Here is a 26713-nt window from a genome sequence, read left to right as displayed (position 1 = left end):
GAATGGCAATGGATATAAAAAGATTGCGAAGTTGTTAAATATTCCAAGAGACACTATCGGAAGTATCATTCGCAAGTTCAAGTTAAAGGGCACAGTGGAAACGTTACCTGGTCGTGGCAGAAAGAAGATCCTGACCGCGACTGCTGTGCGCTACCTGAAGCGTAATGTGGAGAAAAATCCCCACGTGACTGCTAAGGAACTGAAAAAAGACCTGTCAGATGTGGGCACTGAAGTTTCAGCTCAGACAATAAGGCGCGCACTGCATAACGAAGACCTCCATGCCAGAACGCCCAGACGCACCCCCTTGCTGACTCCAAAGAACAAGAAAAGTCGACTGCAGTATGCCAAAAGTCATGTGGACAAGCCACAAAGGTTTTGGAACAGTGTACTGTGGTCAGATGAAACTAAATTAGAACTGTTTGGGACAATGGACCAGCGCTATGTTTGGAGAAGGAAGAACCAGGCTTATGAACAAAAGAACACCTTGCCTACTGTGAAGCATGGCGGGGGGTCAATTATGCTTTGGGGCTGTTTTGCTTCTAATGGTACAGGAAAGCTTCAACGTGTGCAGGGTACCATGAATTCCCTTCAGTACCAGGAGATCTTGGAGGAAAATGTGATGGAGTCAGTCACAAACCTGCGGCTTGGGAGACGTTGGACCTTCCAACAGGACAATGATCCGAAGCACACATCCAAGTCCACTAGAGCATGGTTGAACATGAAAGGCTGGAACATTCTAGAGTGGCCATCGCAATCACCAGACTTAAATCCAATTGAGAACCTCTGGTGGGACCTAAAGAAGGCAGTTGCAGTGCGCAAGCCTAAGAATGTGACTGAACTGGAGGCTTTTGCCCATGAAGAATGGACTAAGATACCCATAGGTCGCTGCAAGACACTTGTGTCAAGCTATGCTTCACGCTTGAAAGCTGTCATAACTGGAAAAGGATGTTGTATTAAGTACTAAAAAATAATGTCACTAGGGGGTTGAATAAAACTGATAATGATATGAGCACAGTAAAGACATTTGTGGTTATTCCATCATAAATATTATGTTATGTTTGTCTAATTTATAAGTGCCTCTTTGATATAATTGTAAATAAGATGACTGAAATGATCAAAATCAATGTCAAACTGGCCAAAACACTTTATTTCAGTGGGGGTTGAATAAATTTGATCACAACTGTAAAATATGTAAACGGCTTAATTGCACTTCTCAGCTTGTATCTACCTGGAATCATCGGGGGGGGGGGTGTATTTTCTGCTTACCAAAGTTGTTTAAAACCCAGTTTAAAAAGGCCGAAGTCTTTAATTGGCACGACTGTCTCCTAATCAGCAGGCACTGTCTGCAGGCTGATTGGCTGCACTTAGTGTAGGGGAAGTTAAGAGGTGGGATGTAAAACCAGTTTCCCTGGAGACACATGAATACACTCCTACTCATGTAGGCTAATGTAAGCTGTTCTTAATTGCCATAATTGCATTATTCTTTGTCCGGTTTAGCAATCTTTCCCGTGACGGTAGAGATGGTGATACCAGAAACTCCACACCAGTGTAACTACAACAGACACCAACATTTCATTGTCTGTATTGCTACATTCTGGCATATAAACCTGTGCTGTCCTGACTCCAGTCCCACGACGGTGATGTCTCTTTGGGAGCGCCATTACTCCATATTAGCCTCATGGTTGTGTCGTAGCCTACACAAGCACAGCGCCTGGAATCTCTTAATTGATTGTTTTCTCTGTGCTAACGAATGTGGAACACAGTGTCTGTTTCCATAGTAATGTGGTAAAAGGCCACAGATTCCTTTATTGTAGATAAAGACAGTGGCGCAAACTCTAGGCTAATTAAACAGCAATCTCTCTCAGCTGGTGATTTAGCGCAGTCCTGCTTTCACGTCTACGTTCGCTCCGTGACTCTCACGCTGAGGTCTTCACCTGTCTCCTTCAAACGGACTCTATAAAGAGGAAATGAAATCTTTAGAATGTATTTCCATGGCAACTGCTTGATGGTCCTACCTAGTGATTATGGTTGCCTACCTTTTAAGAGAAGGTTCTTGGTGCTGAGGGGAACAGTGGAGACCTGCCCGGGCTATTCTTAGCCCACAAGCTGCCCAGAAGCAACAGGCCACCGGACTCCCTCATATCGCCCCCGTGTGGAGGGGCTTGGCATTACCATTACCATGACGCGCACTTATGCACACGCGTACTGGGCAGACAAGTCATGGATTTTGAAAAGCAAAAGAAAAAAAAAATCCATTTTCAAGATCGAAGTTTTGGAATTTGAAGGGCGGGGCTCTAATTTTCCATTACGTCTTCACTGAAGGTTACTAGATACCTGCAGAGATGCTGCCGCTCTGATGCCTGTTTCTTATATAGATACTGTGGCGTGTAGTGCATAGAACAGTGTGTTTGACTTACTCCTCCGCAGTCTCCTGTGTGATAAACTACGCAAGCACACTTTCTTATTGCCAAACAGCAGCAGTTGGAAGACTGGCCAGTAGCACATAGTGCAGGCGTGTGTGTGTGTGTGTGTCCGTGCACGTAATGTGGATGATATAATATCCTTACAATGTCATGTGTGTCTGACACTGCAAGTATGAGTAGCAATTTATGTAATTTATGCCATTTGCAGACATAAGTGTGTGTGTGTAGGTGTAAGCAACACACCACTGTCAGTGCTGCAGGGTCTGGCTTTCGGTTCATCTGACATGTTGCACATGTTCACCCTCAAAGACGGTCATTGTGTGCCCATTAGGCTTTTATGTTGTATATAGCCAATAAAGAAAATACCTTTTGTGCTTCAGGTCGTAAATGTATCAAATGTCAACCCACATTTGATCCACCACAGACCATCTGGCCCAAGACAAACAGCACAGAGTCTCTCTCTCTCTCTCTCTCTCTCTCTCTCTCTCTCTCGCTCTCGCTCTCGCTCTCTGATTCTTCCACCCATTGGTTCAAAATTGTAGCTTTACAGAAGCTTTGTGTCTGTTCTTTTTCCAGCTTGTCTAGGTGTGTGAGTGGGTCTTCATGATGGGGTTCAGCGTATGGTCACAGTTAAATGCTGCTCTGCTGTCGCTTCTCACAGCCTCTGTGCAGAGTGTGTGCTGCCATGACGGAGGTGGTTTATGGGGCACGAAAGTTCACAAGACATCTGTGTTGTGTAACGCGCGTCGTGCCGGAGCTCCATCACAGTAGATCTGTTCTGTGGTTTTGTTGTTCTGCAGTTTTCCTAGGACCCTGAACAACAGAGGAGAGCATTTCGGTGTTCTTGTGTGGCACTTGGTAAATTGTGACCTCTGGCATATTTATATTTAGTGTAAATGTTCACGGGACGTACAGTCCATTCGTGAGCCCGTCGGCCCGGTGTCTGCGTGAGCCCGGTCTGTCCCCCCAGTTCACGTGGCCTCACTCTGCGTTTCTGCGTTCCCCCCTACAGCTGTAACGGGAACCGCGAGGATGGGTAAGCAGAATAGTAAGCTGCGTCCGGAGGTGATGCAGGACCTGCTGGAGAGCACCGACTTCACCGAGCACGAGATCCAGGAGTGGTACAAGGGCTTCCTGCGGGACTGCCCCAGCGGACACCTCTCCATGGACGAGTTCAAGAAGATCTACGGCAACTTCTTCCCCTACGGAGACGCCTCCAAGTTCGCCGAGCACGTCTTCCGCACCTTCGACGCCAACGGCGACGGCACGATAGACTTCCGGGAGTTCATAATCGCGCTGAGCGTGACGTCGCGGGGGAAGTTGGAGCAGAAGCTCAAGTGGGCGTTCAGCATGTACGACCTGGACGGGAACGGCTACATCAGCAAGGCGGAGATGCTGGAAATCGTACAGGTGACGCATTATCAAACGCGCACATAACAGAACTGTTAATTAGCAGTGATTCATAGTACCAGTGAAATCGTACATTTATTACACACACGTACACATTTATTATGTGCTTTTAGTACTATTAGAATTATGCAGCCAAATTGCAAATAGGATGAAGCGATATAACCCTAGTCAAAGTCAAAGTCAAATTTATTTATATAGCACTTTTCACAACACACGTCACAAAGCAGCTTTACAATCGTATGAGTCCAGATCCCTAATGAGCAAGCCAAATGCGACAGTGGCGAGGAAAAACTCCCTATAGCACAGAACGGTGTGATCAACTCAAACGTAGAGCACAGCAGGCAAGGACTGGACTCGGACTGAAGAGACAGATGGACATCATGCTCATTGTCCAATATTTTCCCCCAAAACTCCTCTTATAGCATCAAACGACCTGCACGTGTGACCAGGACTGGCCCCGGATGCAGTGTAGGGCTGCTAGAACTTTCCACAGCTGCAGAGAGAGGTCAGCTTTGTAACCCTCTTAAACAATCGTGGCTTTTCCTGGCGCTGCAGGTCAGGTTTGTGCCGCTGGTGCCGTTTGGACTGGTCGAGCATCTCTTGATTGTCCTCCCAAGTACTGGAGTAATTTTAGGTGAAAGTAGCTGACCAGGTTGTAAGACCCTTTCCAAGCCAACGGGGGCCTGCATGGGAACCTACACTGTCATCTACACCTGTTGGCATGTACAGAGTTGGAATGGGATAAAAATGAATTTCATGAGCCTGTTCAGAAGTGTAGCTTTTGATAGTTATGAGATGAACGCCTAGATGAGTGAATGAATCCACCATCAAGGGCTGAATGAGTTTCACTCAAATGATGATTGCAGTATAATTAGAATGATTTCTATGATTGAGATTATTGGTTGCAGTTAATGACAATTAGGGCATTTCAGTCACTCTGTGTGGATTTCTGAAACTAATTCTAACTGCACAAAAGAGAGACGGAGAGAAAGTCTTAATTTGTTAGTGCATTAATTTGCTAATTAATTCTGAGTAACTAAATATTTAATTGTGATGCAGCTGGCATACCACTAAGTGAAATGTATTAATGGTGACCTGTAGTGATTAACTAATTCACCAAGACCAAGTGTACAGATGTGATTGATGGAGTTGTGGTTGTGTAGCTGGACCCAGTGTAGGGCGGGAACACCAGGACTCCTCCCCCAGGAGGGCGGACCACACAGCTGTGGCACAGATGCAGATGTAGTACACTACAGCAGCGTGCGAGTGTGCACGAGTGTGCGAGTGCGTGTGTGTGTTTAGAAGGTGTAAGGGTGTGTGTGTGTGTGTGTGTGTGCGTGAGAGTGTGTGAATGTATAAATGCGAGTGTATGTAATTGTGTGAGTGCGTGCGTGAATGCGTGTGAGCGTGTAAATGTGAGTGTGCGCTATGAAGGTGTGAGTGTGTGTGTGCATGTGTGTGTAAATGCGAGTGTGTGAGTGTGTAAATACGAGTGTGTGAGTGTGAGTGTGTAAATACGAGTGTGTGTGTGCGCGCGTGCGTGTGTGTGTAAATGCGAGTGTGTGAGTGTGTAAATACGAGTGTGTGCATGTGAGTGTGTAAATACGAGTGTGTGTGTGTGCGCGCGCGTGTGTTATGAAGGTGTGATGGTGAGTGTGTGTGTGTGCGTTATGAAGGTGTGTGTGTGTGTGTGTGTGTGTGTGTGTGTGTGTGTGTGTGTGTGTGTTATGAAGGTGTGAGCGTGAGTGTGTGTGTACGTGTGCGTTATGAAGGTGTGTGTGTGTGTGTGTGTGTGTGTGTGTGTGTGTGTGTGTGTGTGTGTGTGTGTGTGTGTGTGTGTGTGTGTGTGTGTGTGTGTGTACGTGTGCGTTATGAGGATGTGAGTATTCATCCCTGTTCTCTGGTGTGCATGTTCTCTTTGACTCTTTGTGGTTCAGTCACACCGTTACGGCTGTAGAAGCTCTTCTAGATCTCAGAGAGGAAGTGATGGTGTCAGGATGGTGTCTTCCTTACGTCCGTTACATTAATGTCATCACAGTGGGATCAGCCACAGTTCTCCGCTTCTGCTCTACTGGGGGAGAGACACAGTGCAGTGGTAATGGTCGAAAGATAAAAAGAGAATGTATGTTTCAAGAATGTTTGTTTTCTTTGAGCAAATTAATTATTCTCAAGATTTAGTTTGATTAATTGTTGCAATCAGGTCTGGCCCCAAATAAGTAAAATAAGCAGTGTTTCATATATGTTGCCTAAAAGCATCAGCAACAGCATTAGCAGCCGTGTGTGTGAGTAGCTCTTTGCTGCTTGCATAATGAAAAGAAAATTATATAAGTAACTGGGTGGATTTAGATGAATCTTTCTCGACAGTTGCTTTTGTAATCCTCCTTTGTTTCGCGAAGTGATTTGTTCAGCCAGCCTGAATTTATTTGTGTAACCAATGATTTACAATTCAAACTCAGAAATGTGGCTATTCTTTATGGTCGTATAACAGGTGATGTACAGGGAGCAGATGGGAACAGAACACCAATGGCACATTGAAAATGGTTCACAGTATCCACTGATACTTTCTGACCAATATCAGTTACAACAAGGCCATTTCAGTACATCCTAAATTGCGGGGTTCACCAGGGCGAGGCCTCTTTGCTAGGTTGATCAAGGCGACCTTGATCGCTACGGTTATCAAATTGACCATAATTGCGAGGTTGATCAAGATGATGATACAGTAACCCTGGGCACACAGTACTTCCGAACTTCCAAAAATAAAATCAAAACTACTGAAGCATCCAGCAACCTCATTTAGGGAACTCTATGAAAGTCATCATCATCATCATGCCTGTGAATACGGATCAAAATAAGTACAAATGTTTTAAATAAGACATTGTTATTATTAACCTCTTACATCTATCTGTAAGTTTTAGTCTTTTTATCGCTAGTTGATTGACAAATAAATTAATTATCTTTATTTTTGCTTCCCTACAGGCTATTTATAAAATGGTATCTTCAGTAATGAAGATGCCAGAAGACGAGTCTACCCCAGAGAAACGAACAGAGAAGATCTTCAGGCAGATGGACACCAACCGAGATGGTAATGACCCTCTAGTTAATAACTAGGCTCTTCTGGTGTGGGTTTGCCACAATATGTTGGAGCCTCTGCTTTAGGAGTATGTGTGGAGCATCTTCTTTTGGAGTATGTGTGGAGCGTCTTCTTTTGGAGTATGTGTGGAGCGTCTTCTTTAGGAGTATGTGTGGAGCATCTTCTTTAGGAGTATGTGTGGAGCATCTTCTTTAGGAGTATGTGTGGAGCATCTTCTTTAGGAGTATGTGTGGAGCATCTTCTTTAGGAGTATGTGTGGAGCATCTTCTTTAGGAGTATGTGTGGAGCATCTTCTTTAGGAGTATGTGTGGAGCATCTTCTTTAGGAGTATGGTTGGAGCCTCTGCTTTAGGAGTATATTTGGAGCATTTATTTTAGGAGTATGTGTGTGGAGCATCTTTATGAGTATGTGTGTGGAGCATCTTTATGAGTATGTGTGGAGCATCTTCTTTATGAGTATGTGTTGGAGCATCTTTTTTAGGAGTATGTGTTGGAGCATCTTCTTTGGGAGTATGTGTTGGAGCATCTTTGGGAGTATGTGTTGGAGCATCTTCTTTGGGAGTATGTGTTGGAGCATCTTCTTTGGGAGTATGTGTTGGAGCATCTTCTTTGGGAGTATGTGTTGGAGCATCTTCTTTGGGAGTATGTGTTGGAGCATCTTCTTTGGGAGTATGTGTGGAGCATCTTCTTTGGGAGTATGTGTGGAGCCTTTACTTTAGGAGTATGGTTGGCTATCAGTGTTGAACTGCTGCAGTTTTGTTTTGAGTTTACTTCCTTAATGATTTTATTAAGGGTGTGCGTGTGCATTTGTGTGTGCGGTTGTGTAAAACTAGTCTTTGTAGAAAACAAAATGCCTTAAAGTTAATTTGTAGGCTGAGGGCCCCATTGGAGGCCCTGCATATAAGTAAAGAGTAGAGGGTCACATCTAAAGAAGGAATGATGGACACACTAGAGAAAGAGACGGGACTGATTCCATGCGCAGTGTTTTGTGCTGCCCTTTTCCCCACTCATGGCCAGTGTCTAGAAGTGATCTGCTTTCTCATGTACTTACAGATCACACATTTACCAGAATATACCACTTGCTTCTCCATTTCACTGGGAAGCAAAATTGAAACATACTGACACCTGCTGGCCATTACAGCACACTGCAGCTTTTTGAATGTTCTTAATTATCCCCTTGGACTGTATTAACTCGAGATTCTACATCTAAGATTCTACTCGTCATTCTAGCTACTCTTAGTGAGGCCAGTGAGATATGAGGGTGTGCTTTTAACCCTTGTGAATGCTCTTCTTCTTCAGGTAAGCTGTCCCTGGAGGAGTTCATCAAGGGGGCGAAGAGTGACCCGTCCATCGTGCGTCTGCTACAGTGCGACCCCAGCAGCGCTGGCCAGTTCTGAGACCTGCCGGCTTCTCCTCCCTCGTCGTATTTATTTATACGTTTTTATTTCTGTTTCCGATACACGTTACCCCCTCCACCCCTGTACGGGGGGGGCTGATGGGTAGTTCCTGGGCATCTGTGTCCCATCAGACTGCATTTGAGCTGATGTACATCCTCCCTCTCAAAACATGCACATACACACACCTATACACATGCGTACACTCCTCGCCGACACAAACACACTCGAACGTGCAATCCACCTCAGTCTCTCGAACACACGCGTGCACACACTTGTTGGTGGTGTTGTCTCTATGGAGACAGCCCTCTGATGTGAGTTGGGCCTCGTTAAGAGGGTGAGTGGTGGTTGCGAGAGCACTTCATGTTCAGAAGTGCAGCCGAAAATGTCTTATACGAGTACATAACGTGCTTCATATCGTAGTTTAGATACGAGAGTCTTTTTCTTTAGGCCTGAAGATATTTTGTCAAAAGGAGGGAGATTAACATGCATCGTAATGCTCCGTCACGAGGTGTGACAATTAGGAGTTGATCTACTTGTGTTGCTCACTATAATTGGGTGGTTGAATTTTGTGTGGACTTTTGTCACTGTTCAGTGTCCAACGGTGTTTTTACAATTAATGACATGGCTGTAAATTCTCCCCCTGAATGTTTGGACAACAACAACATTATTGTTTGTCCTCGCCAAATGTCTCTCAGCATGAATATGATTCTTCTTTAAGCACTAGCATCATATAGTTAGATATTAATATAGACTGGTTGTGTGAGTGTTTAGGTGAGCTTATATTTACTCAGTGTGTCTGGAGCCGATATTCGACTGGCCCTTGAACTGGGGAGCACTACCGTTCTGAGATACAATGGCGAGTCTGACTCGTCACACACTGACGGGAGACAGGAGGATGTGGGGGATGGGCTCTTTTCTGTCTTAATTTTGTCTTGGGCAGCTTGTGATGCTGGCTGTCCCTTAGGAATCTAATCTCTCTTAGCTTTGTTTAGTTATTTAGAGCAAGTTAAAACAAATATGGCTGCTCCACTATTTGCTTATTTCATCATTAGCATATCAGTGTTATTGATCCTACGATTAGTTGTCACTCGAATCGTGCATCGTCATGTACGACACTACACTTTTTAGATAGATCTAGAAAGATGCATAATCAAGTGTTGGACACACAACGTCTCCCAAAAGTTATAATCTGAAGGACAAGAAATGAAGAACTGTGGGGCTTTTCTGTGGTTTGTACAGGCCTTTTTTTTTTTTTTACACCAGATCCGCATGCAGACCAGCTATCACGATGCAACATCCGCTTATTTTTGGTGTTTTAGTGGAGCATGTAAAAAATCTTTTAACTATGTATGGAAGAGAAACTATTTGTGTGTGTGTGTGTGTGTGTGTGTGTGTGTGTGTGTGTGTGTGTGTGTGTGTGTGTGTGTGTGTGTGTGTGTGTGTGTGTGCGTGGCGCTATAATGTGTTCTGGTCTAGTTTGCTCAGATTAGTTTCAGTCTGTTCATTCATAGAAGAAATGTGAAATGTCAGAGGTCAGTCTTTACAGTTGAGAGACGAGGTGTGATTGGTGTGACAGAAGAGTGAATATTTTATATCCAGTATTTGTACTTTGTCAAGTTACTGACCCGCCACACACATGCGTGCACATGCACAGGTAAACGTTCACATGAATGACTGTTTTTACATTGCCGTACAGCCTTTCCTTAAATAGGACTAACGTGCAGTACGGCTCCTGAATAAGTTACAACGTCATCTAGACTTAGTCACATTAGTGACTCACAGATTCCTGATATTGGAAAAGCATCTAGAACAACTGGTCAGGGTGTAATTTCCTGAAAGCAGTATCTCATCTTCAAATTGTCTTCTTCTCTCTTCAAGTGAGTGTTAATACTCCCTCTACCATGTGACTGATCGTCATATTATGTTTTATCAACAAACTATCCATGACAGGATTGAATATATGTAATATACATATTCAGATCTGGTTAAAAAGATGTTGCCTATTAAACCTATCCAGTCTGCTAAAATGCAAAAATAATATAATGAGCTTGTCGAGAACTTTGTTCACTATCTTGTGTTTTCTTTGAACTCTAAAACGGGGATTTTATCAGTGAAATTCTTCATTAAGCAGATGAGCACAAAACTCTAAACAAAAATCCAAACTAGGTACAAAAAAAAAATCTACATAGGCCATTTTAGCCCATTTTTAGGCAATTTTAGCCCATTTTAGCTTCAACGTGTCTATAAAGGTAATCAAAACAACTTTTATTTCATTCTACGTACTCGAATACTCAAAAGTGCACTTGAAGACATTGACCACGTTAGACCCATCTGCAGTACTCTGGCACAAAGAATGCGTTTTTTCCCAGTAATAATGGTCATTTATTCTGAAGTCCAGTCAGTTTCTCAGCCGCATCCTGATCTGCGTTTTCAGTGAGGTTGCTACGTCTGAGGGGCCTCCAGTGCTGTCTGGGGCAGCCGCTCGTGTGTTTGAGGACGTTTGCAGCGCTAGATTGTGCCTGAGTGCAGCAGATTCAGTTACGCGATACTGTTAATTGGACAAGTCTGGATGTTTCTCTTCTTTCTAATAAACTGCTGTTTTGTAAATTTGAAGAAATAGCAAGTCACAACTACTGCATCGATTACTCCATGTTGTATGCATATAGATTATTTTTTATTTCTATTTTTAAGCATCAGATGTTTCTGCATCACATAATTATATCATGTGGTCAGGTGCCAAACATACAAAAACAGTATTGTATAAATTTATACTGTACAATTGTTATTTGTTGAACAAAATATTTGTAATTGTTGCATTTTTGTAGATTTTGTATGGTAACCTGTATTTTGTGATGTCAGTTTGAGATATGAAATCTGTTTTGGTTTTCCTGCAAAGCAAAGATTAAATTTGGGGAAAAAGTCATTTTTCTATGTGTAATGTTTGTTTTGTAGCATGTTACCAAGTCATACTGTTGAGTTCCACAAGATGTCAGCAGATCAAATATGACAAAAGGGCCATTCTAGAAAATGGTGAAACTACATTGTAAAATATGGAGGCGATGATTATTTATTTAAAACGTTTTAAGTTATGACTAACTGAACAAAGTAGTCACTGAAAAGATGATCAATCTTTCATCACATTGTCTCTAATATCTCTTATTTGGCCCATGCAAACATCCGTGGATTGAAATGATTTTAATCACAGCTATTTCAAATCAGTTATTCTTGAGATCAGCTTTAGTCTGAGGATGTCTTCTACAATGGGATGGACTCATGAGTGTCCAATTTAACAAAGGACACAACAACCACACAGTATTGTCTGTGTGGAAATGACTGCAAGCCTATGCAGAACTCTAATGTGACGCCACTTCTCCGGTGTAGCGAGACAATTTCAAGTGGACAGAGAATCACATGAACGCAGATCTAAAACATGTTCGTGCACATCTTTATAGATCTTCCAACACTCCCAGTTCGGGTATTTCAGGTCTTCCCAATATTAGATCTAGGTGTGTGAGATTAGGGTTAGAACATAATTCCACATCACTTAATTACATCACTAAACTGGTCGTCTTCCAAAGCACCACGAGAACAATATGAAAGATAATGTGGACTTTACAAATACAGTTTCTCTTCATGGCTATATTAATGTTTATATTGTGGCATACTAAATATAGTGACTTCACTCCAGATTTAAACTTGCCTTTATCCTTATATCGTAACTTGCTACATCAATAGAGCCGTCTGTAAGCACCAGAAAAAAACAAAAATGTTTCTCTTTTAAAGTACCCACTTGAACAGTGTCGAAGTTCAGGGTCATAAACCAGCTCAGCTAGTTGTGTGTAAAATCATTTCTTGTGATGCAATAGAAGGTACCGATGGCCTTACCTTTTTAAAGTAAACAAAACATGCATTTGAAACATCATTGTTCTACATAGCTAACAGATAACCCAGACATCGGTGAAAAAAAATTAAAATGATATGCCCAGAGGTAATAGCCAAAACAAACATCAAAACATACATGTTACATGTGATGTCATGGGGTAGCCATTACAACATCACATCTCTGTCTTTCTGAGAGGTTGCGCTTACAACTGACAAGTAAAGCAAGTAAAGAAAACAGGAGGAGTGTGTGTGTGTGTGTGTGTGTGTGTGTGCACTCACGTTTGCCCTACACAGCAGCCGTTACCTGTCGAACAGGTAGAATCAGAAGCAAGTTTCCCTCCGCAGTACCTGAACTGCCACGCCTCTTTTTAACTGTCCCATGAAGAACAAGAAGATGAGGACGGACTGACGTTAGCGGTTGGCAGGCGCAGAGCCTGGACTCCACAGCACAGACGTGCTTTCGCTTCCACTCTCGCCTGTAATCCCACACACAGCATCTCCATGCAGCCCATCCAAGCATGTCTGCTGTTTGACAAAAGTTGCTTACACAATACATGACACATATACTGTCACAATAAGAGCACTGATGTTGGATCACTGATGCAATATGTCCCTGATCATTCTACCTCTGGAAAAAACCTTCAGGCAGAACAGCCGTCTACTGAAGCAGACAGACACACAGACAGACACACAGACAGACAGCTTGATCCTCACAGACATTCATATAAAGTCCCCCTTTTCATCCATCTTGATACTTTCTATCACTTCAGTTTTCAACTATTTCCTGTAATATGGGACTTGCTTATAAGTTATTTTTCTGGATACTTACCTTGACACCTAGTGGGTTTTATTTCTGTCTAAGATAAACATCTGCACAGTTCATAGTTTATGCAGGAGCTTCTAATGTAATGCTTATTTATAATTCACTTAGTGGGCAAGTTTTACAGCATATGTAGCTACTGATTATGCCAAGTGCAATATTTTATTTGCACAATGCACTTCATACACCATGCAACCATTTGTTTGAAAACACATTTTCTTCTGTCAATAACATTTTTGGTGTACTAAACCAATGACAGTGTTGTGTTCTTGTTCATGAAAAGGGGACTTGGAAATTTCCTATATTTTTCTACATTGTCTGCATTTCACCAGCTACTCACATCATGGTTAACTATGGGTGATGGGTTTGAATTCATTACACTACTTGAAAATCTTGTTGACATCCAACAAGCAAGATTCGTCTGACAGGTGAAAGTGCACAGCAGGTGTTTTGAACAAACCCAGGTAGTGTATTCGCAGCAGCAAGACTGGCACTGATCTCTGACCAGTTGCTGGCACAATACAGTGCTAGATAAAAAAAACTGATCTGAGAATACAATAGTGGATCTGATAAAAACAGATCAAATTCACATTTTTATAATCAAAAATTAAGCTCTTAATAAAAAGTTCAATCGAATTGGTTTGAAAAGAAAATGTGATAACCATACGCTTGCAATTAATTTTCCTTTCTGGGGTCTTGTTTTAACTTACAGCTAGGTTATATCAATCCACCCACTCACATAAAAGTTCAGCTAACTGACTAAATCGAGGAAAAAACGTTCAAAGCATCACATAAAACGAATGGGCCACAACGATTATTTTTGCTTTGATTTCTCGATTTAGTGCCTAAAACGGATTCACCAGAATTGCATCACTGAAAAGACGAATAACAGCAAATCACTATTCTGAGTTATAAATAAAACATTTAGACAATAATTTATTCAGCGCAGTTGTGGATGTTGAGTATAGATTTCTGAGTGCAAATGCAAAACTGGCAAACGCAGCTGAATCAGGAAAGGTAACGTTAGCTAAACTTCTGAAAGATCTCCTGACAGAGCCGTGAGACACCTCAGGATCCAGGTCGTGTTGGGCTGAAGGTGGGCGGAACCTCGAGCACCAATCGATGCCATTGAGTGTGTGAAGGATTTATTTGGTTTGTCCCGTCCTCTCGTTTACTTAATGCACACTTTCACCAGCCTTAATCCTCCATCAGAGGTGTGTGTCTTGGTGAAGGCGGAATCTTTACCAAGTTTCCCCCCTCACGTAAAGTAAGACTGAAGGCGTTTTTTTGGTTTACGGATGGGTGAAATCACACAGATGTGAGAAGCCAGGACACGTTTAGACACTTGTGTAGTTCTTCTGAAGGCGTTCACGGACTTGGACGTGCAGGTTCCTGGGCGGTTTCTGTCTAGCAGGAGTGCAGCGTGTGTTTCATGGCTCAGGAGGAAAGGTGAGTGATGAGACAGCCCACCTGTTGAAGACACGCTGTCAAAATGAAGTGTGTCAACTTCCAGTGATTCACAGTCTCAGAGAAAAGGGACCTGGTCTTGCTTTGTTAGAAAGCATTTATTTACTTAGAAAACCGAAAGCCTCTCTGTGATCTTAAAGTCAAGATGACAAATGATAGCCGAAGCCAAAACGGACATAACTTTCAGTGGTATTTCATGGTATTATACATTTTTTTAGGTTGTGTTTATAATCTTGCACTGTTGAATATGAACCGTGTTTGCTCAGGTGTTAACCTAGATACCCTAACATCATTTTAGAGCATGAGCTTTTGATTTCTACACAGCAGTATCCATATCCATTGGGATAATACATTGTCTGCTTGGGATGGGACAATATGTATTGATGTAAAGGGAGAGCTCTGGGAATAGCAGGTACTTGCTGGATTTCTTTGTTGGCTCCAAATCCCCTCCAGCAATGAGAGGTTTTGGTTTTATTTAGCATAAATGTCTGCTTAACACAACAGGATCACCCCTGTAGGAATATTAAGTCTAATCAAATGTCAGATCAAAGCTTTTTAGAAAGACTCACTAAAAGATTTTAAGGAACGAAATGGTTTCAACTGCAAACATTCCTCCAGAACTTGCATTACGTTTCCGCTGCGCGTTTCTTGCTCTGAGCTCAGCTGGTCTTGTTTTCATCCCTCAAATAGTTTGACAGTTAAACCGCTGACACTTATAGGATCATCACACAGCGTATTAATTAATTGAAGTCCTCAGTCGTGTTTGCCCGCTTTTTGTAGGTGGTTCTCTATCAAACAGGAACATACCATTAAACCAAAATCCTGTTTGACTAGAAAATTCATATGAATGATCATACTGTTTGTTGACGTGCAAGCCTGTTATATATACTCTAGATATGCCTTTTGTATTAAAACCACAAATATAGAAAGAAGGAGTTGATTAAGATTCCAGCTTATCTGGTTTTCTGTGTTTTGAATGTCAAGATTTTCCAGTGATATTCTAAATTAGCAAATGTTATCAGTCACCAGTCGAATGGCCTTGCACACACACTCACACACATACACTCTCTCACACACACACATACCCACCTAATATCAAAACCTATGCTGAGACCACAGACGTCTCAGGATCAGGAGCACTTTGTTCTTATGAGTTTTGTCTCTGCGTGGCAGCAAGCGTCTGGTGGTGGTGGTGCCCAACGAAACATCCATCCCCTCCCGCCGCGTCTTCACCAGTGAGGATGAGGCGTGGAGAGCCTACCTGGAGAACCCGCTCACCGCTGCCACCAAAGCCATGATGAGCATCAATGGAGATGAGGACAGCGTGGCCGCCCTGGGCCTCCTCTACGACTACTACAAGGTCAGAGGCTGTGAGAAGGGCTACCGGCACAAGCCATCAATGACGCTTTCACATTATGAAGCATATATGAGTTATTTTACATCATGAAGCATATATGAGTTATTTCACATTATGAAGCATATACGAGTTATTTCACATTATGAAGGATATGCGAGTTATTTTACATCATGAAGCATATACGAGTTATTTCACATTATGAAGCATATACGAGTTATTTTACATCATGAAGCATATACGAGTTATTTCACCTTATGAAGCATATATGAGTTATTTCACCTTATGAAGCATATATGAGTTATTTCACCTTATGAAGCATATATGAGTTATTTTACATCATGAAGCATATACGAGTTATTTCACATTATGAAGCATATACGAGTTATTTCACATTATGAAGCATATACGAGTTATTTCACATTATGAAGCATATACGAGTTATTTCACCTTATGAAGCATATATGAGTTATTTTACATCATGAAGCATATACGAGTTATTTCACATTATGAAGCATATGAGTTATTTTACATCATGAAGCATATACGAGTTATTTCACATTATGAAGCATATACGAGTTATTTTACATCATGAAGCATATACGAGTTATTTCACCTTATGAAGCATATATGAGTTATTTCACCTTATGAAGCATATACGAGTTATTTTATATCATGAAGCATATACGAGTTATTTCACCTTATGAAGCATATACGAGTTATTTTACATCATGAAGCATATACAAGTTATTTCTTACTCTCAGGTTCCAAAAGAGAAGAGACTGCTGCCTGTAGCCAAAGTTGCTGAGGAAGAAAAGAGGTACCACACACACATGTACCACACACACATATGTACCACACACCCAGACACATTCACACATATGTACCACACACATGTATGTACCACACACACATATGTACCACACACGTATGTACCACACACCCAGACACATTCACACATATGTACCACACATTTATATGTACCACACACATGTATGTACCACACACCCAGACACATTCACACATATGTACCACACACATGTATGTACCACACACCCAGACACATTCACACATATATACCACACACATGTATGTACCACACACCTAGACACATTCACACATATGTACCACACACATGTATGTACCACACACCCAGACACATTCACACATATGTACCACACACATATATGTACCACACACCCAGACACATTCATATATACTGTATGTACTACACATTCATATAGATACTATGCTGCATACTAAAGGTTTGATTACTAATGTACAAATCATGCAGGTATTTCTGTAACACTAATGCAGTTCATTTTCTGCTTCCCATGTTTATCTTGTGCAGGACCTGGCATGTCGGCATGGAGACCATGGACGAGCGGGTTCAGGTTGCCAAATCTCTCCCGGTCAACCTCTCCCTGAACGCGGACGCCCAGAGCGCGGAGGCGAAGCGAGACTCCTACAGCGTCTCGCCAGCCCAGGGGGGGGTGGTGGCCACTGTAAAGGCGGAGGTGTACGCCCCCGGCCTGGCCAACACCACCCCCCAGCGACAGGGACAGTCCTTCCATCGCCTGGGCTTTCAGCAGCACGCCCAGGAGGCCGGAGCCATTAGCCACGGCCGCTACATGAAGGACGAGCAGAAGAACATTCCAGACAGCACCTTCGAGGACTCGTACGCTGGAGAGAACGTGGTGAGGACTTTGTTAAATTATTCAGTAAATGACAGTGAAGCAGCAGGATCAGTTGATTTCGATTGTTGTTTAATTTGGTAATATGCGGCATTTTGCTGGTTTTCCTCTTCAACAGAAGTTCAGAGTGCCCACCACTCTGGGGGCCCAAGACTCCTTTTACGAACAGCCAACACCGTAAGTGCTCCGTTCTGACACGACGTTGTGACTTTTCATTTAGACCGTCACGAGTGTTAAAAGAGGTGCGATTTATCCCCTTCCGTTACCTCATGACGGTCCATGTGAAAGCATGAAAACGTCTCTGACCTCTGCGCGTCTCCTCTGTTTAGAGTGTCCATCAACTCCAGTAACTCCAGTAACTCCCCTCTCCTCCGGTGTAGGGACTCGTTTGTGTACAGTATAGAAGCGAGTCGCTCGGTGCGTCAGAAGGACGGTGATGGGCCCATGATCTATCTGAACAGAGGCCAGTTCTACGGCATAACGCTGAGGGACCCACAGGCCACCAAAGGTCTACACCATCCCATCAACAAAGTGCGGGTGAGTCCCGCCGCCATGACAACTACATGAAGCTTCTAATTCTTACTGCCATGGTAACCGTCTGAAGGTTCTGCGCTCCAGTGGCATGGTAACCGTCTGATGTTCTCTGCACGCAGTGCTTGTGGGAGCCTCACACAGCCCTGATCTCTTCTCTGTCTCACAGAGTGTAGTGATGGTGGTGTTTGGGGAGGACAAGTGTCGGGATGAGCAGTTGAAGCACTGGAACTACTGGCACACCCGACAGCACACGGCCAAACAAAGAGTCCTGGACATCGGTAAGCAGCTGTCACTCGGTGTGTGTGTGTGTGTGTGTGTGTGTGTGTGGGTGTGTGTGAGTGTGTGTTTCTCTGAATGAAACTATCTAGTTGGAGTACCATTCAAGGGGAATCCCTGTGTGTGTATGTGTGTCTGTATGTTTTGAAACTTTCTCACTAGTTGGGTACCGTTCAAGGGAAATCCCTGTGTGTGAGCGTGTGTGTGTGAGCGTGTGAGCGTGTGAGCGTGTGTGTGTGTGTGTGTGTGTGTGTGTGTGTGTGTGTGTGTGTGTGTGTGTGTGTGTGTGTCTTTGACCCCTCATTTGATAGCCTTTTGCTTTCCCTCCATATTGTATCCTGATATTAGTACAAGGCTCAGGGCGATGTAATCTGTCCCCTTTACTTACACATGGGAAATGGGCAGACAATAGGAACGGGGTCAGTCCTGGGAAGGTGGGGGGGTGGGTCGACACCTGGAGACCACTGTGATGGCCCCCACTACAGCACCTACAAACCTACAGGAAGTAGTGGTGTTTTGGAGAGCTTGAAACCCGATACACCCCAGTGTTTTATTTGAATAACAGTATCCAAGGATTTTTCATAGCACTCTAGGCTACAGATGAGGATTTAAATAGATATGTTAACAGTTGGGAGGGGGAGGGGGGGTTCATAACTAGTCAGAGTTAGAGACACTGAGGCCTGCTCCCTTGTGCTAGCTTTTACCCATCGTAATATTAAAGAATTACATTCCATGAACATTGTAGTGTAATTTGTGTGCAGCCTGCAGTGATTTTGCAGTGATGAGACACAATCCAGTGGCACGGTCTCCTGTCGTGTTCTCTTTAGTACATGGTGCTTTTGAATGTGATTTAGTTATTCAGGTGACTTCCGTCCAAAGCATTTTTGTCCTTTTGAAACGTGTCCAGGCAGAAGGTCAAAACCGCTGATGACTCCTCTCTCTTTTCTGATCAGCTGATTACAAAGAGAGCTTCAATACCATTGGGAACCTTGAAGAAATCGCCTACAACGCTGTCTCGTTCACATGGGACGTTAATGAAGAAGCTAAGGTGAGGTGTTCCAAACTTTCACAGGGAGGGTCGCCATTAGACCTAGAAACACTACACTGTTACTAATAATTCAAGCCTCCCCTTCTCATCCATATAGAATAAAGCTTCACGTGTAGCATATGTAGAAGTTTCTTTGTGTATTTGTGTATGTAGTATTTAGTATTCAATATTTACTGAGCATTCAGCATTAATTTAGAATTCAGTTTTTAAATGCATCTAAGAAATATGAGGGATCATTTGCAGTAGCAGCCCAAACTCTAAAAGACTTGTACGAAACAGGGAATCACAGGACAAGGTTGTATTCACAGGACACTTCAGGGCTTTTTTTTTTTTTTTTTTTTTCCCCAGACACGTTGATTTAAATCAAATAAAATAGGCACAGATTTGTTAAAATGCTTAGAAGGATTTAATCAGATTATATCATATTAGAATAATGCTAGCACAGTAACCTGATCTTCCCAAAGGCTTTGATTACTCTAGAGAAAAAATCAAATAATTAAATCTGATCAGTCAATCAATGTGACATAATATGATTTTAAAAAAAATCAGCGGATTTGAAATTTTACAGAGCTGTCAAATATATTGGAACACAAAGCTCTGTTTAATCCAGTTATTCTGGTTGCCATGTAAGAGACCTTGTAATATAGATTGAGCATCTTGGAAATGAGTTGACAACATATGGTGCATGAGGCAGATATAACCTTCCTGTAAACCCCACGCCCACGCCCACGCCCACCCCCACCCCAACGCCCACACCCACGCCCCACCCATCTGCTTCTTACGTCATCTCTACAAGAACAGTGCAGAGCAGAGGGGACTTATGTTCATGCTGTGTACCTAATGACTCTTCATTAAAAACAGCTCCTTTAAATGAGCAGATCTCTCTTGCACTCTTCAGTTTCACAGATGCACATGACTGCGTTCACAGGAAAGACTCTGTGACTGGTACACAGCAGCCATTCAGACAGGATTTACTCTTGTGTCAGGTTTTCATTATTGAAGGCTTATAGTAAAAGATGATGCACAATGTTTGCGAAATGATCTCAGGTGCACTCACTGGGAGCACGTGTGTGGTTTATTAACTGATGTCTGTTGAAAATGATCATGTGATCATGAGAAAAGAAGTGGTTCTCACAACATTATACCGTAAGCCTTCTTGTTAAACAAAAGCTACAGGCACAGACATGAAGGCAGAGGAGAGTGTCAGTGGGAAACTATTTTCACTCTGGGCAAAAAAAATTCCCACATTTCATCTCCAAATGTGGTTTTTCCAGTGTCTCTTGAAAGATTGGAACAAGGCGATTTGCTGTGGAAGCCCTTTCAAGTGAATGTCGTTAACATTATTTGAATAAACTGCTCACCCATATAGAACTGAAGATAGTGTAACTGTGATCTGTTTACATAAATCTCAAATGTAAAAAAAAACATTAATAAAATTGTACATCGGTAAGATACAAGATATACAGTGTGTGTAGAGATATTCATAATAGTGTGAAGGACACTTGTGACATGAAGGACATTTTGGACAGAGGTCCTTCATCATCTGTGCAGACACGCCATCCCGTTTCTCTGAAAACTGTGTACTTCGCAAATCTCCACGTGTCTTATCCTGGTACACTGCAGCTTTCTACCCTCAGCCTTCATCAGAAATTCTATATATTATAGAGTGAGAGAGAGAGGGAGAGAGAGAGATAAGTGTGTGTGTGTGTGTGTGTGTGTGTGTCAAAAATGAGCAAGAACTATTTTAATTCTAACTTCCTTATCATTCTTTCAACAATGCAAGCATATAAGAGTTGTGGTGGGCATTGTGTTTGTTCACTTAAAGTTTCATGAGAATATTAGTTGAGTCTCATCAGTAAAAGTTGAATTTTGAGGTTTTTAGTGAAGATTTTTAGTTAGTCTCATTATTACTGGACTGCTTAGTTAGTGTTGGTGGGTTGGTTGGCCAAACGGAGAAAGAGCAGGTGTGGTGATGTCTCCCATGATGCCATAGTGATGTCTCCCATGATGCCATGTGCCTCCCAGCAGCATGTGAACTAGTTGACATAAATGTTTAATGTTGTTACAAAGACTGGTTGATTTGTCTGTATATGTCATAATGAGCTTGGCCTGTCTCGTCTGTAGTGAAGCCCTCTTTGTGTCTGCCATTTAGTTCTCATTCTCGTTTTGTGGATGTGATTATTCTGTTGTTGCAAAAAATCAGATCTTTAGTGCGATGGTGTTTTCTTGTTCTTTCTTTGTGTCAACACTACAATATTATAAAAAGTAAACCCATATTTTTATTATGGAAATCCAGTTCTGATGGAAAGAACTGAACTACGTGCAGTTGGTACACTTAAAACAAACAGGCAAAACGTGAACCGGTTTTTAATCTGTTTGTTTAGCAACTATGCTGGCCAAATAACTATTAATTATTGTAATAGTTAAACCGGTTCTAGCTCTATTACGATTTGAAGTTTAAACGTGATCTGTATGGTATCGGAAAACCTCAGCTACATGAACTGACAACTTAGGCAAAATAATAGCGTACATGCTAGCCTACAGTTTCAAACTCTTTAGCCTCTTTGTAAAACCGTACGTTCCCTGTCTGCTCATAGACTTTCTAAAGGTACTCTATAGACTCATTATTTCTTAGTGCCAGACCTGCTGTGCAAGAGATGAGCATTGCAGTAAATTCAAATGTCCATGTGAAAACCAGAAGGCGCAACATTTTGAATAGAAACGTTTCATTCCTTAATTTCCCTCCTTGGACTCTTCATTAGGTGTTGTGAACATCAAAGGTTGGGTCTGGATCTGTGATTCACTTTAGAATTAAAAATGAATTAATAAAGTAGAAGGAAGTATTTGTATTCTTTCTTAAAGTAGTTAACCAACAGATTTGTAGTTGTAAAGGAAGCAGCCGTAACTCCAAACAAGTCCATGCTCCAACTGGGCCGTGTTAGAAGCGTGTGTGTGTTACTGTGGTTTTCTCTTCCTCTGTGTAGGTGTTCATCACAGTAAACTGTCTGAGCACAGACTTCTCCTCTCAGAAGGGAGTGAAAGGCCTTCCACTGATGATTCAGATCGACACTTACAGCTACAACAACAGGAGCAACAAGCCCGTTCACAGAGCGTACTGCCAGATCAAGGTCTTTTGCGACAAGGTTAGTGGGGGAAAAAAAGTTTCTATAACAGTGAATGGCAACTGTACCATTTAAAATACCTGGTGCGTGACCAGCTAGTCATACATCATGAACAATTTGCAAATGAGTTAGCACCTTGATGTTTTTAAGCGAGTAGTTATTCCTGTTTATGCCACTGATTCACAGGGAGCTGAACGGAAGATCCGGGATGAGGAGAGAAAGCAGATGCGTAAAAAGGCGAAGGGGCTCGTGGCAGGAGGGCAAGGTAGTGGCGAGTCGGGGGAGCCAATCAGATTACGCCTCAGCACATCTGTGCTCACATGGCCAATCAGAATGCTTTGCATTATTAACGGAGCACAATAAGGTTCAAGTGTTAAGTTGCATTGTTAGAAATTAATCATAATTTCATCACTAATTCTGTTATGATTCATATGGCATGAAATTAATGCAACATAAGGTAAACACACAGAATATACACACTTATAAAGTAATAATTATATTACAATATTTTAATGGATTAATGCATAATGTTTGTTGTCACTGCTTCCAAATGAATCCCAGATCTAAACACCAGGGCTGCACAATGTGGTGTTTGTTAACACAGTATCATAATATTGGCCTGTGCATATCAAAGACATGCAGATGACTGTAACAAGTGACAGAAATGTCTGATGTGTGGGTGAGCACGCTGAATCAAATGTTCCTGATGAATATTCTGTTAGTGTTCAAGCATTTGCGCAGTGTGGCGATTGTGCACACCTTTTGGAAGAAGAATGCACCCTTCTAACATGGAAATGACGACCTTTCTCGAGATCCTACATCACAGCACGTAGCGGCGTAGTTGTGGAGTGCGTCTGGGTGCAGATGGTGCAGCTATCTGCTGCGTTCCTCCTAACGTTCCTGCTCCCTCAGACCTGTCGGGGAAAGGCCTGGGAGGCCTGATGAAGAAATCGGAGGTCACGTTCTTTAAATCCATGACGGACCTGGAGTTCCAGCCGGTGCTCTTCATCCCTGATGTCCATTTCAGTAACCTGCAGAGAGCCGCACAGGTGAGCACTTTGCTGCCTGCTGCATTGTGGGTATTTTCCCACAGGGAGGCAGTCTGGTTGCCATGACGGTGCTGTGTGTGATTGTTCCAGTGGGGAAGTAATGGTAGGGAACAGGAGAGTAACCTGGCAAGCTCACAACCAGGTGCATTTCAGTGATGCCAAACATGTACAACTGCCATTTTGTTGCCACATTTCACCTCGTTGTCTCTTAGCCGTGCTTTAGAACTCCCTTAACTCCTGTCTCCACCTACTGTAGTGACCACAGTCTGACCTTTACTGTCTGTTTGCAGGCATTTGGCTTTGGTGCTGAGGAAATGGAGAATGACAGGTAAGCATCACCATTACAGGTGTCTCCCCAGTACACACATCACACATTTAACAGGCTGTGGTCACCAGGGTTTCTCCTATTTAGTACATGCAAACATTTTAGTTTTACATTTCAGTCTTGAAATCTATTTAAATGTTTACACCTTGCTTAGGCAAATGCTTTTTCACTGAGTGATGAGCAGGTTTTATTGTAAAAATGTCCGGTATGATTTCCATGACGTGCAGCTTGGCTGAGTGATGTGTATTTTTACTGCAGTGTGACGATGAAGAGGATGTTTAGGCAGTCTGAGGATGAGCACTGTTCTCCACCAACCAAACACAGCAGAGGAGAAACACCACGCAGGGGTGGGAGGCCACACGCAAACCTCTTTTTTTTTTTTTTTTAGTAATGACTAGATTAGATTTAGAGACAATGAATCTGAAAGATTCTTCCTGTCATTGTTTTGTTGTGTGAAGGGATTTCTCATTCTGTGGTTCTTACAACAATTGACTGTTATTCCTCCTTCACAGTGCTGCTGTATGTAAGGAAAGAGTCTGATGAGGTTTTTGATGCTTTAATGCTGAAGTCTCCAACAGTGAAGAGCTTAACAGAGGCTGTAAGTACCAACCTGCACTTCAGCGTGTAGCTGGTATGTGTCTGAGTGGAGGGGCACTGGGCACAGTTACCTGTTTTCTCTTGTCCGTTTTTAGATATCTAGCAAATACTCTATTTCTGCTGAGAAGATAACCAAAATCTTCAAGAAAAGTAAGAAAGGGTGAGTAAAGATCACACCAGGAGCCTCCAGAGTTGCTATTTGTAACATTACAGCCATCAGGTTCTGGCTTTGAATCTGCCAGGGTTGATCTGATATTAAAGGAGCAAAGTTAATCTCCCCACTAATGAAAGCAGCATCTGGGAGTTTAAAGTCATTTTTCACGTTAGTAGTGATGGAGGTGTAAAGCTAGTTCTGGTTTGTTTTTGTGGTTCAGTACTCAGGTAGTGCATGCAGCTACACAGAGGTCACACTGAGTCACATAATGACAAATCAGTTTAGTTTTGGATTCTGAATTGTCTCCACAAGCTTTGACAGCGGAATCACATTTGCACAGCACTAAACAGGAACCGTAGTCTTACTGAACTAGACATTTTGGGAAGTCACACAAATGGAGTGGGCTTCTGGGTCTGTGCGTATTGTGTACCACGGTGAGTTTGTGACCGTGATTGTGTGGCCACGTGGCAGCCTGTCGTGTTCCACTAACACTGTCTGTCTTTTCTTTTATTTGACCGTTAGAATTCTGGTCAACATGGACGACAATGTCATTGAGCAGTACTCCAACGAGGACGCCTTTATTGTAAACATGGACACTCAGACGGAATGCTTCCACATCACACTCACAGAAATTTGAGAATCTGTCCATCCCATATTCACGGACAACTCGGGACCACTGAGTACTGGTCTGCCCATTACCCCATCTTCGGTTTTGAAGTTTGGTGGACTCCATCCCATAACAAGTGGACTGGGAAGGCTGTTTGGGGTTAATACATCAGATTCACTAAGCAGATTTGTTCTGGTTGAGAATATTGAGTGGTGTGATTGTTGGTGTGTTTGTTGCAGCTATACAATACAGTACTAAAGTAAGAGGTAATAACAAATACCGCTTAAAATTCTTGTCTTTTTCTTGTGGTTTTCAAGCTCCCTCTACTGGCCAATAGTAAACTGTAAATTAGGACTGCAGCTAAGTTGTAGCATTTTGTACTGTAGTATAGTGACCCTAAGAAGTCTAAATACCATTGAGCCTTTAAAATGATCACAGAAAAGTGTCACAGACACCTACGTTTTGCACTTTTCTGTAGAATATGAACTCAGTGGACCCTGAATTTCCATCCTCGCCAATCTGCAGTTCCTGGGTATTCTTTACAGCATATAGTGGGACGCGTGTAAAGCCTTTAGTTATTGCATGTGAATATTTAATGTTTTTTATGAATATTGTTTGTGTGTGTGTGTATATACTTTTTTATGAATTTAATAAACTAAACCTTTTGCTGTCTTGTTTAAGTGGGACATTTCGATCATTTATCCCATGTACAGAGTGCCGTATACTGAAAGATGTTCATCGTTCATTACAGAATTGAACATGATGCAATCGTTAAAGTGTTGATTATTGAACCGTAACCTGGTAAACATCTTGAACATCTTAAACTGAAATCCAACATATCAGTACCAAAATAAATGGAACAGCTGAAAGAAATGAGAGATTCAGAACTTGAAGAAGTTTTAGATCATAGGGATACATGAACTAGAGAAAAGACGCAGTACCTTTACTAGATCGAAAACATTTTTTCTCAGTTTTATTTAGAACAGGGTCCTATTACCACAGACATTTATGTTCATGTTATTTTTAGCATTTTTGCATTCTAAGCATACACAGGTGTTAGGAGCATGTCTGCGTTGTAGACACACAGGTGTTGGGAGCATGTCTGTGTTCTAGACACACAGGTGTTGGGAGCGTGTCTCTGTGTTCTAGACACACAGGTGTTGGGAGCAAGTTTCTGCGTTCTAGACACACAGGTGTTGGGAGCATGTCTGTGTTCTAGACACACAGGTGTTGGGAGTGTGTGTCTGTGTTCTAGACACACAGGTGTTGGGAGCAAGTTTCTGCGTTCTAGACACACAGGTGTTGGGAGCATGTATCTGTGTTCTAGACACACAGGTGTTAGGAGCGTGTATCTGTGTTCTAGACACACAGGTGTTAGGAGCGTGTATCTGTGTTCTAGACACACAGGTGTTGGGGGCGTGTCTGTGTTCTAGACACACAGGTGTTGGGAGTGTGTGTCTGTGT

General features: G+C 42.4%; 2 protein-coding genes across 3 annotated transcripts in view; both read left to right on the top strand.

Moving 5' to 3' along the window:
- ncalda (neurocalcin delta a) overlaps positions 1 to 11243 on the top strand; it is a 38322-nt gene extending 27079 nt beyond the window's left edge. For both annotated transcript variants that reach the window (XM_076988437.1, XM_076988438.1), the window contains exons 2-4: positions 3436 to 3833; positions 6810 to 6915; positions 8223 to 11243. In XM_076988437.1, coding sequence (XP_076844552.1) covers positions 3456 to 3833; positions 6810 to 6915; positions 8223 to 8320 — 582 coding nt within the window. In that variant the 5' untranslated portion in view covers positions 3436 to 3455 and the 3' untranslated portion in view covers positions 8321 to 11243. The remainder of the gene's footprint in view (positions 1 to 3435; positions 3834 to 6809; positions 6916 to 8222) is intronic.
- A 2926-nt stretch (positions 11244 to 14169) lies between these two features.
- Positions 14170 to 25929, top strand: grhl2a (grainyhead-like transcription factor 2a). The gene is made up of 16 exons (XM_076988484.1): positions 14170 to 14471; positions 15663 to 15849; positions 16608 to 16663; positions 17195 to 17540; positions 17656 to 17714; positions 17918 to 18074; positions 18238 to 18349; positions 19301 to 19395; positions 22380 to 22538; positions 22704 to 22782; positions 23430 to 23566; positions 23857 to 23894; positions 24150 to 24238; positions 24404 to 24489; positions 24584 to 24648; positions 25165 to 25929. The coding sequence occupies exons 1-16, from the start codon at positions 14455 to 14457 to the stop codon at positions 25277 to 25279; spliced, it is 1797 nt and encodes a 598-aa protein (XP_076844599.1). The 5' UTR covers positions 14170 to 14454; the 3' UTR covers positions 25280 to 25929.
- Positions 25930 to 26713: the final 784 nt, after the last annotated feature.

The sequence above is a fragment of the Brachyhypopomus gauderio genome, unplaced genomic scaffold (genome assembly GCF_052324685.1).
Source record: "Brachyhypopomus gauderio isolate BG-103 unplaced genomic scaffold, BGAUD_0.2 sc62, whole genome shotgun sequence".
NCBI lineage: Eukaryota > Metazoa > Chordata > Actinopteri > Gymnotiformes > Hypopomidae > Brachyhypopomus > Brachyhypopomus gauderio.
This window is presented reverse-complemented; position numbering and strand designations above follow the sequence as displayed.